General features: G+C 41.8%; 1 protein-coding gene across 5 annotated transcripts in view; it reads right to left on the bottom strand.

Moving 5' to 3' along the window:
- The window catches only part of SRGAP2 (SLIT-ROBO Rho GTPase activating protein 2), a 244,242-nt gene that overhangs the window by 64,965 nt on the left and 161,938 nt on the right, over positions 1–17,339 (bottom strand). For all 5 annotated transcript variants that reach the window (XM_079107858.1, XM_079107857.1, XM_079107859.1 and 2 more), the window contains exons 5-7: positions 10,144–10,206; positions 2,388–2,603; positions 1,617–1,745 (exon numbers count right to left, since the gene is read on the bottom strand). In XM_079107858.1, coding sequence (XP_078963984.1) covers positions 1,617–1,745; positions 2,388–2,603; positions 10,144–10,206 — 408 coding nt within the window. The remainder of the gene's footprint in view (positions 1–1,616; positions 1,746–2,387; positions 2,604–10,143; positions 10,207–17,339) is intronic.

Below are 17,339 nucleotides of genomic sequence, written 5' to 3' on the forward strand. Positions count from 1 at the left end.
GATTAGCATCAACAAGCAGAGAGAACAAAGAGGTGCCTGAAGAGAGACCAAGGCTCCACTTACCCAGCGAGACAATGACATCCAGGGCATTAACAGCCCCAAACCTACAGAATCAAAACTCCCTGGCCAAAGGACAATAGAAATCTGTATTTTGGAAAAGTTCTTCAAGCAACTCTGATTTGAGCCAGATTTAAGTACCAATGATCTAGTCGAGTTCTTTAGTTTGCTGGGTGGAAGACTGGGAAACACAGCAGCATTCCAGAACAGTTCAGTTGACAAGAGCAGATGAACCAGCTAGTTAGAGAACAGTGAACCTTTGACAAGACCCCCACAAGATATTGTACAGTATGGCAAGTTTCTTGTGGAGAAATCAAGGCAGCAAGCATTGCAGCCTGGTCTGAGGCTTGCAAGGTCCATTTGCTATTGCTGTGAGTCTAAAGCAAAAGCCAGGTCTCAAACAGGATACAGGGACACACCTGAAGTCTTAGAGACTGGGATGCTGATGCTCCATCAGCTGCTTCCAGTTGCTTCATTGTGATGACCAGAGGATGAGGTAAGAAAGTATGCTAAAGCAGCTCTACCCAGGACTGGCTCAGGAATTGGGCCAGATGAAGATTAGATCAAGGTCAAGGCTGACCTATTAGGTCAAAGATAAAAGGTTATGCCAGCCCCATGCAAAACACATGTGCCTACTAACCTGCTTCTCTTGATCATCTTTGAATGGTCCAGATGTCAGTGTCATCTGGATGCCTTCCCGACAGGAACCTAATTTGAAGTATACTGCAAACCTATAACACTGGGTAGGTGAGTCTCTTAACCCTCTGGACCACTAGTTTTCTCAACTGCAAACTGGAGACAGCATTACTTATCCATAGGATGATGTGATAATCATATGAGATCATATCAGAAACAAACACTAAGTGCTACATAAATGTGAAGGATGGCATTCTAACTCTAGCTCTTGTCATTACTTCTCATACAAGTTGCTGACGTAAGGGAATATTTCCCGGCAGTCAAAAAGAGCACTGTGGTCATGAACTTGGGTTTAGTAAAAAGATCTAGGTGCAAATTTTGCCTTTGTCCCCTGTTTTTTTTTTGTTGTTGTTGTTGTTGTTGTTTGTTTTTGTTTTATTGGTACTTGGGATTGAACCCAGGGGCATTTTACCACTGAGCTACATCCTGAGCCATTTTTATTTTGAAACAGTCTCATTGAGTAACTTAGAATCTTACTAAGTTGCTGAGGCTGGCCTTGGACTTATGATCCTCCTGCCTCAGCCTCCCGAATTGCTGGGATTATAGGCATGTGTCACTGCACCCACCTTACTTTTGTCACTTACTAGCTCTGGGTAAGTCATCTAAACTCTCTGAATGTCAATCAATAAAATTAGAGATAATAACATCTTCCTCCAAGGACTGTAGTGAGAAGTGAATGAAATAAACAAAGTACATCACCCAGAACTTGGGACATGGCAATCTCCTAAGGGATCATGGTTACTATCTTTTTGTAATTATCTCAAATGCCCAAGAAGCCTGAACAACCGAATTGGGGAATGTGTGACAAGGATTCTGAAGCCAGGATAGAGGAGCCCATAGGCCCCCCAGCTTTAAGCACTTACATCAATAAGATCAGACAGGTCGTGGATGTAGTACTTGAAGACAGACGCATTGGTTGCCTCCAAAGCCAATAAGTACTCATTCCGGGCTTTAATGGCCTTCAACTTATTCTCCGTGTACTTGGCTTGGCGCTGAAAAGGAAACAGAAGTTAACTTAAAAAAAAAAGTAAGTTAACTTTTACTTTTTTTTGTAAAAAGGGAGACTGTTCTCCAGGAGATGAAAGCACAGTACATTCAAGAACCACAACTGTGCTGTTACTCCCTATGCGCATCTACTTTAAATTGGGTTCTAATTCTGATTAATGAGATTCAAGGGCATAATGTAGATCAATTCAGCAAAGGTTAATGAGGCTCCCTACTTTGGATGCGTGCCCCACTTTGAGTCTATCTTCAGATAGCATTCTGCATCCTTCCACTGCCAACCTGGAGGAGGTGTCACTTACCTGGCCTCTGAGCACCTGATGCCTAAAGCTGAACCCAAGGTTCTCAGTTCCCCCACTCCCACCTCCCAAAGCAGCAAGATAGTCTGCTCAGTTTAGAAAATGGCTGGGAAAGTGACTACTGTTTCTTGTCTGTATGCTGGAGGTTGAAAACTCTGGAGTCGACATCCGTCCTTCAATACCTAGGATACCTGCCAGGACAGAGAATGGACTCCTTTGGTAAAAGAACCCAGCGCTTTCTTGTTCTGCTCTTCTTTCTCTACTGGGAAATTTCTATCAGTCCTGTCTCCCAGAACATTCTTTCCGCCTGTACAGTTGCTAGAGCATACACACCTTCTCCTTCATCTTCTCAATCTTCTTCACTGAGCTCCTCCGGACATGCTTCTCTTCAATGCGGACATTGGCTGTGGAGTCAGGGGAGCGAGGAGTCTGCCGGTCCTCCTGCTTCACAGATTTACCGATTTGCTTCTCCTCTTGCTTCTCGGCCTCCTTTAGTTTGCTCTGAGCACTGATGCTGTCGGCATTGTACATGTGATATGTCTTCATGACCTGCAAGACACCCCCCGCCCCCACCCCAGAGGTCAAGCCAATGGGGTCAACTCTCTGCTAAAAGACTCAGTCAGACCTCTTCCCCATGAAGCAACATCCTCATCACCCTAAGGGAAAAATCCAGAAGTGTTATATAGTAACATTATATAGTAAAGACAGTTCCAAAGCACAGGAAAGCAGAACTGAGCCAAGGTGTCTTCTTATTGAAATGACTTCAGGTCTGTTCTTCATGTAATAGTCAATTCTATTTATTATCATTTGTAATCATTACTTTTATATGGGCCCAGGGCTTTCCTAAGACTTACTCACCTCACAATTACCACCTAGACAGGAAAGACCACCTCTCTCAGAACTCAAGGACAAAGCCTTCCTGGGTTGGTTAGGTGCCCCAAAGAGGGCTGCATGGCCTGAGGAGTAGTCTATACTTTTTGTACCTTTCTGCTATAAAATGGGGTAGAGGAGAAGCCTCCAGAGCTCTCCCAACTGGCCTGCTTCCCCTACATCATACACCTTCCTCACAGCCCTAGAGCTGCAGCAACAGCCATGGCAGCTCTCATGTACTGAGCACACAGTATATTCTTGGCTTTGTGCAAATGTCACATACACATTAGCTCATTTCATCTGTGCAGCAGTTCTACAATCTGGACAACAATCCATGAGACACCTGCACAATTAGGTAAGACAGGGAAGGAATAAAATCCCTATTAAGTATAACTAGAATTACTGCAAGAAATAATATAAAAAGAGGGATGCCATTTTCAAATTTTCCACTAAAGCAACTGTCTAGAAATCCAATCCCATTTCTTAGCAAAGAGACCAGGAAGCCTGGAACTCAACCTTGTTTCCAGTCCTCCCAAAAGTACTACTTCCAGCAACATGATGTTCTGCTCTGTTGGAGCTTTCTGTTTCCACACTGGGTGCTGCTATCCTCCATCAGAGAATTTAAAATGCTTGATCACAAACCAAGCAATCTGAAGTTCGAGAGTGCTGAAGTTCTGATGCTAGGAAATTTCTTTGAAAGGGAGAAATTGAGAGTGTAGGAGCTGTACGTATGTGCATACGTGTGCACATGGCTGAACACTCAGAGTGGACAGCAAGGGTTCAGTATTAATATTTACATTAATCTCCATCATTCAGTGCAGCTGTGCATCAGAGGTTCTCTGTACACTGCCTCACTAAATTCTCACAACTCTGAAGGACATGTTATTATTTCCACTTCTAAAGACAAGGAAATGGGGCTCAAAGAGATTATCTATGGAACTTAAAGTCACACAACTAGTAAGTGACAGTCAGGATTCAAATTTAGGTCTGTCAAACTCCAAAGTCCACATTCTTCACCACTAAATAACTGCATAGGACTGGAGTGGAATTACTTGGGAGGAAAGGTTAAGTAAACTCAAGGGAGACTTGAAATGCAAAATTGGTTTCATTTAGGAACCTGAGTTAGAGCAGTGTCTTGCCAGGGGACATTTGGCAATGTCTGGAAATATTTTTGCTTGTGACACCTTGGGGACTGCTAGTGGGAATGCTGCTAAGCATCGTTTGCACGGGGTAATCCCCTATCACAAAAAATTATCTGGTCCAAAATGTCAGTGGGGCCAAGGCTGAGAAAACCTGGGCTAGAGGTGCTCTGTGAATATACCAATCCCTCAGGATCAGTTGGAGGGGGAGGAAGGAGTAAAGAATACTAAGGCATTGACAAAATCAAAGTACGTTAGAATCTAAACTCTGTCTCATTTTGAATGCAGAATGCTTTAAATCAGCTTATTCTAAACCTGACACCATTTCCCATAAGATCCACTCTGCTTATACTTAGCATATTCTCTATATAGGAGAAGCAATATTAACAACTAAGGGCATTAAAAAGCTTTTCTAAGTAATTCAAACAGATCCCCAGTTTTGCAGGTTACTAAGAAGTGGGAAAGAGGCCATCTGTTCTCCTGGCTCCTTTCTCTATTTTTTTTCCACCTGATTCTAACAAAGGAATTCAAATGTTCAAGTAAACAGTCGTGAAAGTGAATGGTTTTTAAGAATGTGATTTTCCATTTTATGATCAAAGAGGAAATATTATGAATGAACATGAGAGACAAAGAAGCTCATAGAATACTGCCAACAAACAGATGAAGTAATGAAAATCAATAATTTATATTGTTCCTTCCCCCAAAAGTACTTAAAGAACTCTCTCATTAAGATTAAAAAAGCTAGGCATGGTGACACACGACTGGAAACCCAAACACCCATGAGGCTAAGGCAGGAGGATTATAGGACCAAGGCCAGTTTTGGCAACTTAGGGAGACCCTGTCTCAAAACAAAGCATTGGATGGTAGAGCATCCCTGGTCTAATCCCCAGTACCCTTCCCCACCAAGAGAGAGTAAAACATTACCTACTCTAGGAAACTAAAACTTCCTAAGGAAAATGTCATGTACACATGGTAGCTTTACCATCAAGTGGTTGCCCAAATGACTTAATGGCAATGAATCACTCCTCTGTGGAAATATGGAAGAATTGTTACTAGTGCCCTCCAACGCAAGGGAAAACTGAAGCACCCAGAGGCTGAAGCTTAAATAAGCAATGCTAAACAATTGGGGAAATAGGGAAAATCAAGGCAGGACTTAGAGAAATATATATAGTGAGCAAATAAACTAAAGGAGAAATTCAGAAATTAAAATTTTCAATTCTTCAAAGAACATTCATTTTACTTTGAAAAACTAAATATGGAATTCATGCATTTAGCTCTGCTGCCTCCATAAATTACACTAAAAAGACAGAAAAGTTTTTATTATTCCTTTTTTTTTTTTTTCTATTTTCTTATTGGTACTAGGGATTGAATTCAGGGGCTCTCTATCACTGAGCTACATCCACAGTCCTTTTTATTTTTTGTTTTGAGACAGGGTCTTGCTAAGTTGCCTTGGCTGACCTCTGATGTGCAATCTTTGGGCTTCAAGCTCCCGAGTTGCTGAGATTACAGAAGTGCGCTACCATGCCTGGCTATTACTAATTTTTTAGATGTAAATTGAGGAAAACAAAAAGAAAGAATCAGACTCTGATAAGCAGATAAGCAAGAACTGAATCCTAAATCAATGGCAGAGAAGGCCAAGAAGCAACCAGACATGTCACAGAAGCCCCAAGAGAAACTGGGGCAGTGGGATGAAAGTGGAGCTGAAAACAAGAAATTACTGAAAGCCCGGGAAACTCAGATCCCCAAGTCCCTTCCCTAATCACTGAGGCTTATTTTCTTAGAAAGTGTCCACAGACTGGGGAATACCAGGCTAATCTGAGGATAGGGGTACTGAACTTAAAACAGGAGCATCAATGGCAACTTCTATACTGAAAGTTGAGATGGCCCAGACCTCTTTGCAATTCAGTCCCCACACATAAGTGGGAGATCAAAAGAGCCATCTCTCAGTAATCCGACTATCCAAGATGAAAGATAACAAGATACTGATGCTGGGGCTTCCCCTAAGACACGGCCAGTTGGATCACCCTATGGTGAAGGCCATGGTCAACACAGGACTTTTCAGTGCCTCACTTTAAAATATGATCAGCCAGCTAAGGATTACCAGACATTTAAGGAAAATATTTAATATAGAATAGCCAGACCTAAACAAGCAATTTAGAAAGACGGAGTATACAGAAAGAAGAAAACTTTGAAAACAATCTACCAGCAATAGCCTCAAGAGAGGAATAAAAATGTAAAGATACTGCATCATGAAACAAGAACTGAATAGGAAAAAAAAGGGGGGGGGAAGGAACTTTTGGAGAAGAGTAAGAGTCCTTGGCAATTAAGATTCAATTCAAATGCCTTTTCAAGGAGCCTAATTCATGTCCCTTTTCCATGCAGATCCTAAGAGTTCTTACCTCATTTTTTATTTGCTGTCTTAATTTTCTGTCTCCTATCAAAACTAAATGTCTTGAGTTTAGGGACATCTCTTATTTGTCTTTGTACTCCCACTGCCTAGTGCCATCGTCAAACAGATAAGCAGAGTTGGAGGACTACTAGCTGCCACTGTTTCAGGGGAACAGGTATTGAACACCAGGATAAAGTAGCTCTGCAGTAAACGGCTGCTACACCAAGCCAAGGGGACATGTACTGGAGCATAAGACCTCTGGGTGACAACAGCTCCAGAGTGTCCCAACCTCTTTTCTTTCTCAAGTCCAGGGTCTCCTTGACTATTTGTATTCAGCCAATCAATGTGGCTTCTGTGCCTCTACATACCCTCCTTTCTGTAGGGGCTTTCTGGGCTTTTTCAGACAGTCTCTGAGTGCAACTGAGGCAGACAATCCCAGAGTTCTTTAGAAAGCAGCATGCTCTGACTTCAAAGGCATTCCTAGAATGTCAGAAAATGAAAACCACTTACCATGGCTTCCAAGCTAGCAGCTCCTGATGGGGGAGAAACACGTGCAGAAGAATGCTCTCTGAATAACAGCTGTGGAAGTGGCCCTGGCACAGAATGCCAAGTCAGGGAAATCAAAGCTCTTCAGGCAGAAAACAAGAAGGTGCAGAGGGGCAGCTGGCCACTTATGGTGGGATTCTGGGCCTCTCATCCAAAGGCATCTTTATTTGGAAACACCTGGGTTCTGCTCCTTGGTTCATCAAGGTTCAAAAGTACTTAAGTTACCAACCCTTGGATAACTGGTTCCCAAAAAGGATTATTCATGGACATTAGGGGCAGATGTGAAGTAAGAAGAGCACTGATAAATATGGCGGGTCCCTTCATCCTTGATTTCCTTTTTCTAGTGCCCACAAATAACCTCTATTGCCTACAGGGTCACTAAAAAGGAGACCCTCTCTTGCTTTCCTAAACAGCAAACAGAGGGAAAGTTCCTTACAAGAACTTCCTTCTCTTCCTAACTCCTCTGAGAGAGTGTCCACAGCCAAGAAGCTTCCCTCAGTCAGCATACGGTAGTCCCAGCTTCCTACCTGATGAAACCACTATCCCATGCAAGGTGGCGAATCATCCCGTTTTACTCAGGACTGATCCAGTCTTAGCACTGAAACTCTTGTGCCCCAGGAAACTCTTCAGTCCTAGGTTGAAGGGTTAGTCACCCCAATTCCATGGTGCCTTAATTTAAACCAGTCAAAAGCTAATCTCACCCTATAGAAGAAACAACTCTTAGTTCTATTCTTTGAACTTTTTAATGGTCTACAGAATCTGTGAATTAATTTGATCTTTAACTATAGTCTGATATTTCTGGAAGTATAACTCCCCTAATCATTCCATTCCCTAGCATATGGAAATACCTGACGCCAGGGTCACAGAGATTAGGGTATCCACAGTTCATACAGCTAGGAGTCAAGAATCTAGGTTGCCTAATTCAGGAGACTAGTCACCAGACCCAGGTTTCTCAACCTTGGTACTATTGAAATTCTGAGACTAGATAATGCTTTGTTGTGAGGGACTAATCTGGCATTGTAGGATATTAGCAGCACCCTTGACCTCTACTTACTAGATGAAATTAACACCCCTCCAGGCCTGACAACCAAAATGCCTGCAGACATTGTCAAGTCCTGTTGGGGTTGAGGGAATCAGCCTGCATGGGAATCACTGCATCAGACTGTTCTGCTTTCTCTGGAACCTTCTGGTGTCCTCTACTCTTTTTTTCTCTTCTCATAACCTCTTAAAGGAATATATCTAATTTTTATTTAGGTCTTGGGCAGATTATAGGACTGGGTACCAATGCACCTCACGACAGGGGACAGCATACTCAGCCAATTCTCAGTCTGAATACCAGTAGGAATATTTTTCATTGACTGCTTTACTGGCCAGTATGGGATGGCCTGAGGGCTGCGGTTGGAGGTACACACTTGGCCCTCAGGGCAGAGCAGCAAGTTCCAGGATTTTCTTCTTTACTCTGGCACTGCTTATACCCTTTCACTTACTTTTAAAATCATAGCTTATGAAGAGATCTAGGGCTCTGGGTAAAAGCTAACAAATGCTCACACACTCTTCCTCCTCTGCTGTCTTGAGTCCTGTGGACGATGGAGCACACTCGATTTGAGTGGGTCTGGGGTTTGCTGGTTATCCAACTAGCTCCTCCCCAGAAACAGCTGCAAATAGCAGAGGTCAAAGATGCTTACGGGAAAATGAAATAATTCCTCTAATGACATGTGTCATTTTTCCGTCTTAGTGAATTTTCTGCCAAAAGAAAGAAAGAATAGCTCTTGATGGTGCCTAGAAGACACTCTAAAAATAAAGAGCAGAAGCACTGAAAAGACCAAGTTCAGGAAACTCATCCAATCTGAAAATGGTTCCCATCCATGTGCTTCTATTTTTAAAAGACATTAAATGTATTTGAGAGAAATGAAAACTCGGGAGCTGAACCAAAGGGTACCATCTATCTGCTTGGTTGTCTTCACAGGAGACAGTCACAGAGTAGAAATTCACATGAATCAAGCCTTGCTGCAAACGAGTCAGATGACCACTGTACACTATTTACTTGCTTAGCGTTGCCATGACAAAACGGACACACCTAGGCTCCTGGACGAAGAACATGGAATTCTCTGACCCCAAATGCCTGTTATATATGTCACCATTGCCTGCTTTCCTGTGAATTAAAGAAAGATAGGAAGGAAGGGAGCAAGGGAGCAAGGGAGGGAAGGAGGGAGGGAGAAAAAGAGGAAAAGAAGCAAGGAGGGAGAGAGGAAGAAAGAAGGAAGGAAAGGGAAGCGGGGACAGAGGGAATAAACAAATGAACTCAGAAAATCAACTTCACCTCCAAATAGGATGGGGCAACCCTGGAAAGTGACACATAGGGCTGATACAGCAGAGCAGGAGAAGGGCTCCCTGAAAGGTGTCTGCTGTACAACTGAAGTAATCCTCTTATGGCAGCAGGAGTTTCCTTGATGTACATGTGTGTGTGTGTGTATGTGTGTGTAGTATGTGTGTTTTCATTACAAACAACAAAACATGGCTGGGGAGAACCACCACAACCACATCTCAGCATGAAGAAGCACCCATGAGCCACTGAAGTGCCAGGGGTCTCAGAACAGATTGCACCCTCCTCCAGGCCACAGCCTGCTTCTTCACTGTGGCTCTGCCTGTCTGAGCTGGACCCTTATATTGGGACATTTAGGAGTATACACTTCTCTCTACAGCATTTGCTCTAATCTCAAAGCAAGATCAATCCAAGATCTGATGTAAAACTTGGACAACAAATGCTTTCCAAGAGGCAAATAATAATGGTGCAATACAGGCTGTGTTCCTTGCCATTAAATTTGGGGTCCCTGGTCGCTGCTGCTAATGGTGTCAGATGTGTTGGTGACCTAGACCTTGGTGTCTTGGGATGATACCTCAAATGAAGCCAGGGTGAACTTGCACAGCTAAGGGCAAATCTTATTCTGAGGATTTTTTTTTTTTCCTCATTCAGTTTTGAAAATAAGAGTGTGAAAAAAGAGATGGGTGGGGTCACCCCCAATGAGGAGCATGCACTGTCCTCAACCTCAGCTCAGTTCAGTATTGCTGATGTGATTATGGCTGCCAGCTGCCAAATGCTGCTTCCCTCTGCTTGTTAAAGAGCCCAGCAACCCATCTGATTTACCGAGTAGAGCTCGTTCAGGACCTTCATCAAATCATCTTGGAGCTGCTGGCCAACTTCTTTACTCTGCAAGGAAAGAGGAATGAAGGTTAATTGGGAAACAGAAGGAGGGAGGAGGGGGCAACATAGGCAAGGGCAGCGCTGGCTCTACAAATAACACAGACTCAATTAAGGCCCATTATTTAACCCAGCAAATCAGATAACCACTCGGTTCAGACCCAATTATGGTCAGATTACTCAAAGAGTTTTAATAAAATGAAATGTGCCCTTTCTATAGCCCAGCAAAGGCAATCGTGTAGAGGGAAAATGGGTTATAGCCTTTGATTTTTCAATTGGTCCCTAAAGAGCAGGCCTGAAAGCCACATTCTACCTAGCAACAGTTGTTAGGTGGAGTTGCTTTCTGAGATACTTGTAGGCAAACATGCTAGAGGATTACAAAGGAAAGATGCATAAGAGGATGAGATAGGAAAAAGTGTATAAACATTCGAGGACTACAAAGTCCCTAACTAAATAAGTCCAAGCAGGAAGGAACTGCACCGCTCACTGGCTTTGTTTCTACCCCAAACTCTCAACTCCCAAGGCAGTGGTTCTTCAATAATGACGTCTTGCAAGATGAGCTAACGGTACCTGCTTCTGATAATGTCTGCTAAGGGGTTTTCAACTGGTTAATCCTGAGCAGGGTGGTAGCCCTCAGATTCTGAGCTGCTGCCACCCAGGGCTGGCATCTAACCACTCAGAACAGTAGAAATAGAGATGAATGAGGAAGCAGGAAGGAAAGTATCATGGCTTCAAAACAGAATTTTATACGCCAAGTCCAAGAGGGCAGGGGATAAAACCAATTAGTCTCGTGGCAAAATTGAGAGGGGGAAGTCCTTGTTGTCTCTTCTGCCAGGTCCTTCTAATTCTTTACTATAAAAATTCAGATATCAGCATCTTTCTAACAAGTTATAATACTGTCCTGACATACTCAATTCCCAGGCAAGAAAGGATATGCTCTTTTATTCAGAATCAAAATCATTATAGATCTTGATTTTTTCAAGAGGCATACATCTTTACCTTAAAAATATCTTTTCTTTTTTAAAAATATTTTTTAGATGTGGATGGACCTTTATTTTATTCACTTATTTATATGTAGTGCTGACAACCTAACCCTCTGCCTCACACATGCCAGGCAAGTGCTCTACCACTGAGCCACAACCCCAGCCCCCAAAATACCTTTTCTAAGTACAAAAGTAATATATTTGTTATAACAATGAAAGTGGAGTGAGTGTCAAAAGAGAAAACAAAGTAACCCTTAATTCCTACCACTAAAAAAATCATCACTCTAGGCAATGGTAAGATATTTTTCTAATTTTCCCTCTTCCATTATTATTTTTACAAAGTTGGGATTGTATTAGAAATACCATTTGCCGTTTGGAAATTTATTTGCTTAACAGTATGTTGTGAACATTTCTCCACATATCATTCTTCTATAACATTATAACACATGATATTGATGCAGCACCTATTCTTAGACATATACTTTGTGATAAAAAATTACTTTATACATAATCTATGCACACATTTTTCATTATTTTCTACTAGAAGTAACATTGCTGGGTCAAAGAGTACTCATTTGTACTATTAAGTTGCCTTTGAGAAAAACTGTGCCAATTAAAAATACTGCCAGAGGCATGTAAGAATGCTTATTTCACTTTTTTTTTTTTTTTTTTTTTGGGTCTTGACAATTTGATGTGGTATTTCTTGCAATCTGCAGTCCTTTGATTGCAGTAAGCCTGAACATTTAAAAAAATGTGTTTATCAGACATTTTTCTGTTATGGTTTGCCATTTTTCCTAACAAGGAATCCTCTGCCCATTTTTTTCTATTAGGTATTCATTATGGTCTACAACATAGGTGTGCCCTCCATCATAAGTGGTCATGAATTTTATGCCTGGTAGTAGGCAACGGAGTGGAAGGAAACCTAAATCGGCAATCATAGGATTCTCCTTGTATTCCCAGTTCTACCACCTGCTATAACTTGAGCCAGCCTGGTTAATCTCTTATTTTCTCTTCCATAAAGTGAAAGACCTCTGCCACTCCCCTTCCACGTGATCTTTTGCCTGGCTCCTTGCATCCATATTCCATTCAAACACTACCCCTTTAGCCTACAATGGGCTGGCTGTCTTCACACCACAGAGCAGCAGTGAATGAGCAAGTTTTCAGATGATCTGCAAAACAGAGGGCTTCAGGGGCCCTTTTCTGGTCTTGAATTTACCATTCCCAGTGTCTGCATCCAGTGACCTCAACCACTGGAAGAAGCCACAAGAGGGAATGCCTTCCATCTGCACACTCACACCCCAGCCTCTCCCATCTTGAGGAAAGCTGAGCTCCACTAAAGCAGCAGAGGCCCAAGGAGGTGAAGTGAGGAGAAATGACTCACCACCAGACTCCGAGTCAGCAACAGGGTCAGGAAGTGACCAGGAGTATCACTTCCCACCACCCTGCCCTGCTGCCTCCAGGCCGGCCTCCCCCCACACCCCGCCAGCCTTCCAGCCTCTCCTACCACCTCCTTACGTTGAAATGGCAGAGGTTAAGGGGGAAAGCGCCTGATATTCTATCCTGTTGCTTACCCATGACTTAAAACAACTCAGTCCTGTAGGAGTGGAAGAGAAAGGAGTGGGGAAGAGAGAAGGAAAGTCTAGCCAATAAAATAGCAATTAAGCCAGGCAGATGTTTCCTTTCGTGTGCTGATTAGCTGGGAGGACCACTCAACTCTTACCCTGTTTATTTGAACAGGCTGCAGAAGTGATCTGACTTACCACTCCCTCTGCCTGAGGGCTGGGCTGGGAATACACGTGCAGTTAATCCAGTTAAAATGCACAGTAAAGCCCCTAGCAATCAGGAGCAATTCTGACACAGGGAGAGGGAGGAAATGGCCAGTGTTTCTCCTTTCACAATGATACAAGGCCACCCGTTCTCTATTTCAGAAACCTTAACTGTGTGCCTTTGGGGGAAAGCAAAGCGCAGGAAGGGCTCCGTGCTGGCCACTGTGGAGAGGCTGACCGAGCTGGGAGGCTGCAAGGGGCCCCACCCAAAGACAAGGGGCACATTTATTCCCAGGAACAACAAAACCTGATGAGGCCCAGTGTAGGACAATGAAGACTGTGGAGCCTTTCCGTTTCCTGTAAGGAAGCAAGGGGTCTTTAGGCAGGGAAGAAAAAGAATCTACAGTGCAGTCTTTGTGCACTAATATTCAGCCTGCATCTCTTTTCTTTAAAATTTCTTGGAAGAGAATGAGTCATCTAAACATTGCAGGAAACCAAACAGAAGTCAGGGAAAAAATTACTTTGGGTAAAGTTTTTCTCTTAAATGTTTGCATAGTAATTTTTGCCTGGAAAAGAAAAAGTGCCCAAATTTAGAACAGAGATGTGGCACAGTTAACAATGCTGGTCCTATGGAATAGGAAGCGTGATGGTGTGCTCGGGCCTGGATGTTTTATTTTGAAACTTGCCATAACCCTTTGGCTAGAGTGAGTTTCAAGGGGGCCCCCATTCTGCATGCTGCTAGCGCTAAGGCGGGGCTGGTGCGAAGACAATGAAATTTTAACAGCTCCTGCCAAAACGGGTAGGGAATCTTCCTTTGAAAGAATGAACATTTTTTTATCTTAACTCCCTAAGGTCTCCTGCCCATTGTCTTAACTCTCTGATGTCACTCTCCCAGTTATCTTAACTCCCTGAGGTCACCCTCCCAGTGATGGGAGCAAAAGCCCCTAAAAGCTGTTCCAGGAAATAGCCCCAAACAGAGAGTAAAAGAGTAAATTGGGCTAGATGACTAAATAGTGCTCAAACAGTAGGATTACCAGAAACTATTGACCAGAATCTACGCCCTGTTGTAAAACATTGTGAAACATGTTGTATGTTATCAGCAAACCCAGACCTCCTTTGAAATTTCCCGGCAGCTTTGTCCCCCTTTTCCCTTTCATGTGCGACCCCTCCCGATGTGTGGTTTCTGCCTTTATAAACCTACAAGATTTTCTGCTAGGGACTCGACTCCTGGAGTTGAGTCCCAGCGCGCTGGAATAAACACCTCTTGCGGTTTGCATCAAGTGACGCCTCCTGCGGTTGATTGGGGTTGCCGTCCATCCATGGGACAGAGTTGGGGTTTCCTTTTTGGGGGCCTTACTTTTGGGGGCTCGTCCGGGATAAGATGGCCCCCCCTCATCCGCGGAGTCGACCTTGGAGGTAAGAAGGGGTACCCCGAAGTTGTCTGTCGTTGTCTTGTGTTTTGTTTTGTTAGTTGATCTGGTTCTGCGAGCGCGCTTTCGGTTTCGGTGGCAGCCGTTCGGTGACCCGTGAGGGTGGCCGAACAGTGGCCGGCAGACGTGCCTGGGGGGCCACAGGTTGCAGCCCTGGGGGACGCCCTAAGGGTGGAAGGAGAGCCAGGGACGCCTGGTAGTCTCCGTCGGTAAGGGCGCTGATGGGGTTCAATTGGTGGATCAGAGATTGGCGCCCGTCTGTATCTGGTTCTGGTTCTGTTGTGTGTTTGTAGCGGAGGTGGAGGAAGGGTTGGAACAACTGGGGGGTTCTCGGCCCGGGCTACTCTCGGGTGGACCCCAAAGGTTCCTTCTCTGGACTCCCGCTCCCAACAGCCCTGAAGGGTAACTTAGCAAAGTAGCTTCAGTCTCAAAAGTAATGAAAAATAAGGTCTCATAATTTTAACATCCAACCTGTCTGGATGAGATGGCTAAAATGCCTTAGACACAGAGTTTCTGTTAAAACCTGTTAGATCCTTCCAGATCTCAGTCAAGGCTTACATTGCAATATAAATAAAAGAAGCCTAAAGGCTCAGTAGGAGACCGGTCTCAAACCCAGGGAAAGAAAAGGTAAAAAGAGTCTTTAAAACTCCAGCAAAGTAAATGCTATATTTTTAATTATATGTTTTTTTGAGCTCATGATTTTTTGATCAGTTCTATTTTTTATTCAACTAGAGTTTTTGAACATCTGTTACATTGCAATGGAGATTCACCTATAAAGTTACAAGGGCTTGATTTTGTGTTATTTGTATGTTGTGCTGTCTGATGTCATGTTTTGTCTGTATCAAAGCTGAGCGCTCCTAAAATTAAAATTTAAAAATGGATCCAGATACTTTTAATTCACGTGATTTAAAAAGGTTCAAATTGGGTAAACTAATAAGAGTAAAATGTCTTTGAAAATAACTTGAAAGTCTCTAGGTGGTCAAGCTAATAAAATATTGATGTTAATAAAATGTCTAATATCAATTGTTTCTAGGACTTTTCAACAGGGAAGAGACAGCAAATACTGTTCAGGACACTTATCTGATATCTTGGTTTTTTACAGAATAAGTGAATTAGAGTTAACATGTATGGGATTACTCTAATGTGTTTGTAGAGACATCTGATTAATTTACAAAGTTAAAATGCTAATTGTTAAATAACATCGAGTACTTTTAACTCCTTAAATTCCATGGGGTATCATACTTAAACATTATTTGTGTTTTCATAGGTTGGTAAATAAAAGGGTTTAAACTTGCTTTGTGTCATCACTAAACTAAAAACAAGGTTACTAAGAGTTATGTCCTAACAAGTGCAATTCTATATACAAAGGGTCCCAAAAGTTTCAACTGTGTTTCAATTAGAGTACTATAAACAACAGAATATTTAATCTTATTAAAATAGAGTAATTTATCTAAATTCAGAAATTTCATAAGAGTTGTTTCAGAATGTGAACAAAAAGGGGACAACAAGTAGGAAAGAGAAAATAAAAGGTTCTGGGTATGGAAATATATTTAGTAAAAGGAAAAAGGAAATGTTTCTGGGTAAGAAAGTGCTTGTGTGATGAAATACATGAGGGTCTAAGTAAGTGCTAAGAAAGTCTGTGTAAGTAAAGGGCAAGTTTCAACAAGTTTGTGTGTAACTAAGTTGGTTATATATATGTGAGACAGCTAAAACTATTGAAGGTTTTTCCTAAGGTGAAATACTAATGTTCTGATATAAACCAAAGTTTAATCTATATGGTAGAATGACATGGTAAAATGACAAGGATTTGAAACACTAATTTACTCTTTGTGTCTATTAAGTTTTATTCTTTAGAACAATTAGTCTTAAAAATTGGGGTGTATACAATTATGGTTAAACAACTATTATAGAGTATTGTACTTTGTTACAGAGTCTACATTTCTCTTTAAAAACTCAATTTGGTAAGATAAAAGTGTCAAGTTATTTGTGAAATGGTCACTAGTTGTATATTAAATGTGTTCATATTTTTCAGGACCACAAGTTTTTAAAGCAAGGAATTTATTAAGCTCTGCTATCCTCCAGATTAAACTTGTCTGTAATGGTAATCTTAAACTTATAAAGAGTAAATTTTATTGGGGATTTATTTCTATCATTTAATGTTCTATTATAGGACCTGCTATCAATAGGGTATGTGTAAAATTTGTTACTTTTTACACTGAGATAAAGAATTTCAAAAGTAAATGTATTTCTAAACATTAGAGTTTGATTTGTTTAAAGGGTAATATTGTGAAATATGAAAGAAACATGAAAACATTTTGCCATTTAATCACAAAAGGAAAGTTAAAAGCTCTCTCAGTGCAGGCCATTTAGCTCATCTCGTAGAGTTCCTGACTCTCAAGCGGAAGGCCTGGGTTCAAGTCCCAGCACTCTCGGATTGTGGAAATAACAAAAGCTCTTTCAGCCTTTCTTTGATTCATGTTTTAGATACTATGTTAAATTGTGTTAATTATAAAGTTTATATAGACTCAGGAAACAGTATATGTAAACTACTTAATGATATTTAAGGAAGAAGCAAAGATCAACATCAGAATTAGAACACTTAAGATCTGTAAAGAGCCCTGCCTTACCTGAGATAAGGCTCTGCCTCCCACCTTACTGCATGTTAGAGTGACTCCAAAATAAGCCAGACTTCAGTTTATTTAAAGTTATAGTCAAAAGATTGGTTCTTGTTGTAAAAGTACTGTGATCTCAAATAGGGGATAGAATGTACTTCTCAATCAAAATTCAAGATAGCTATTATACAAGCTGAATATATTTTTACTCTTGCTAATTTCATTTTGTAAAACTGTTACCTGTTAATATTTTGCAGAAGTAGCTGCTCCAAGAATAAACAACCTAGGTAACTTGTGATAATAAGCCATCACCTATAGAATAGATAGTGGTAACTTCCAGTACTAATGCAG

Source organism: Sciurus vulgaris (assembly GCF_902686455.1).
Source record: "Sciurus vulgaris genome assembly, chromosome: 12".
NCBI classification, from domain to species: Eukaryota; Metazoa; Chordata; class Mammalia; order Rodentia; family Sciuridae; genus Sciurus; species Sciurus vulgaris.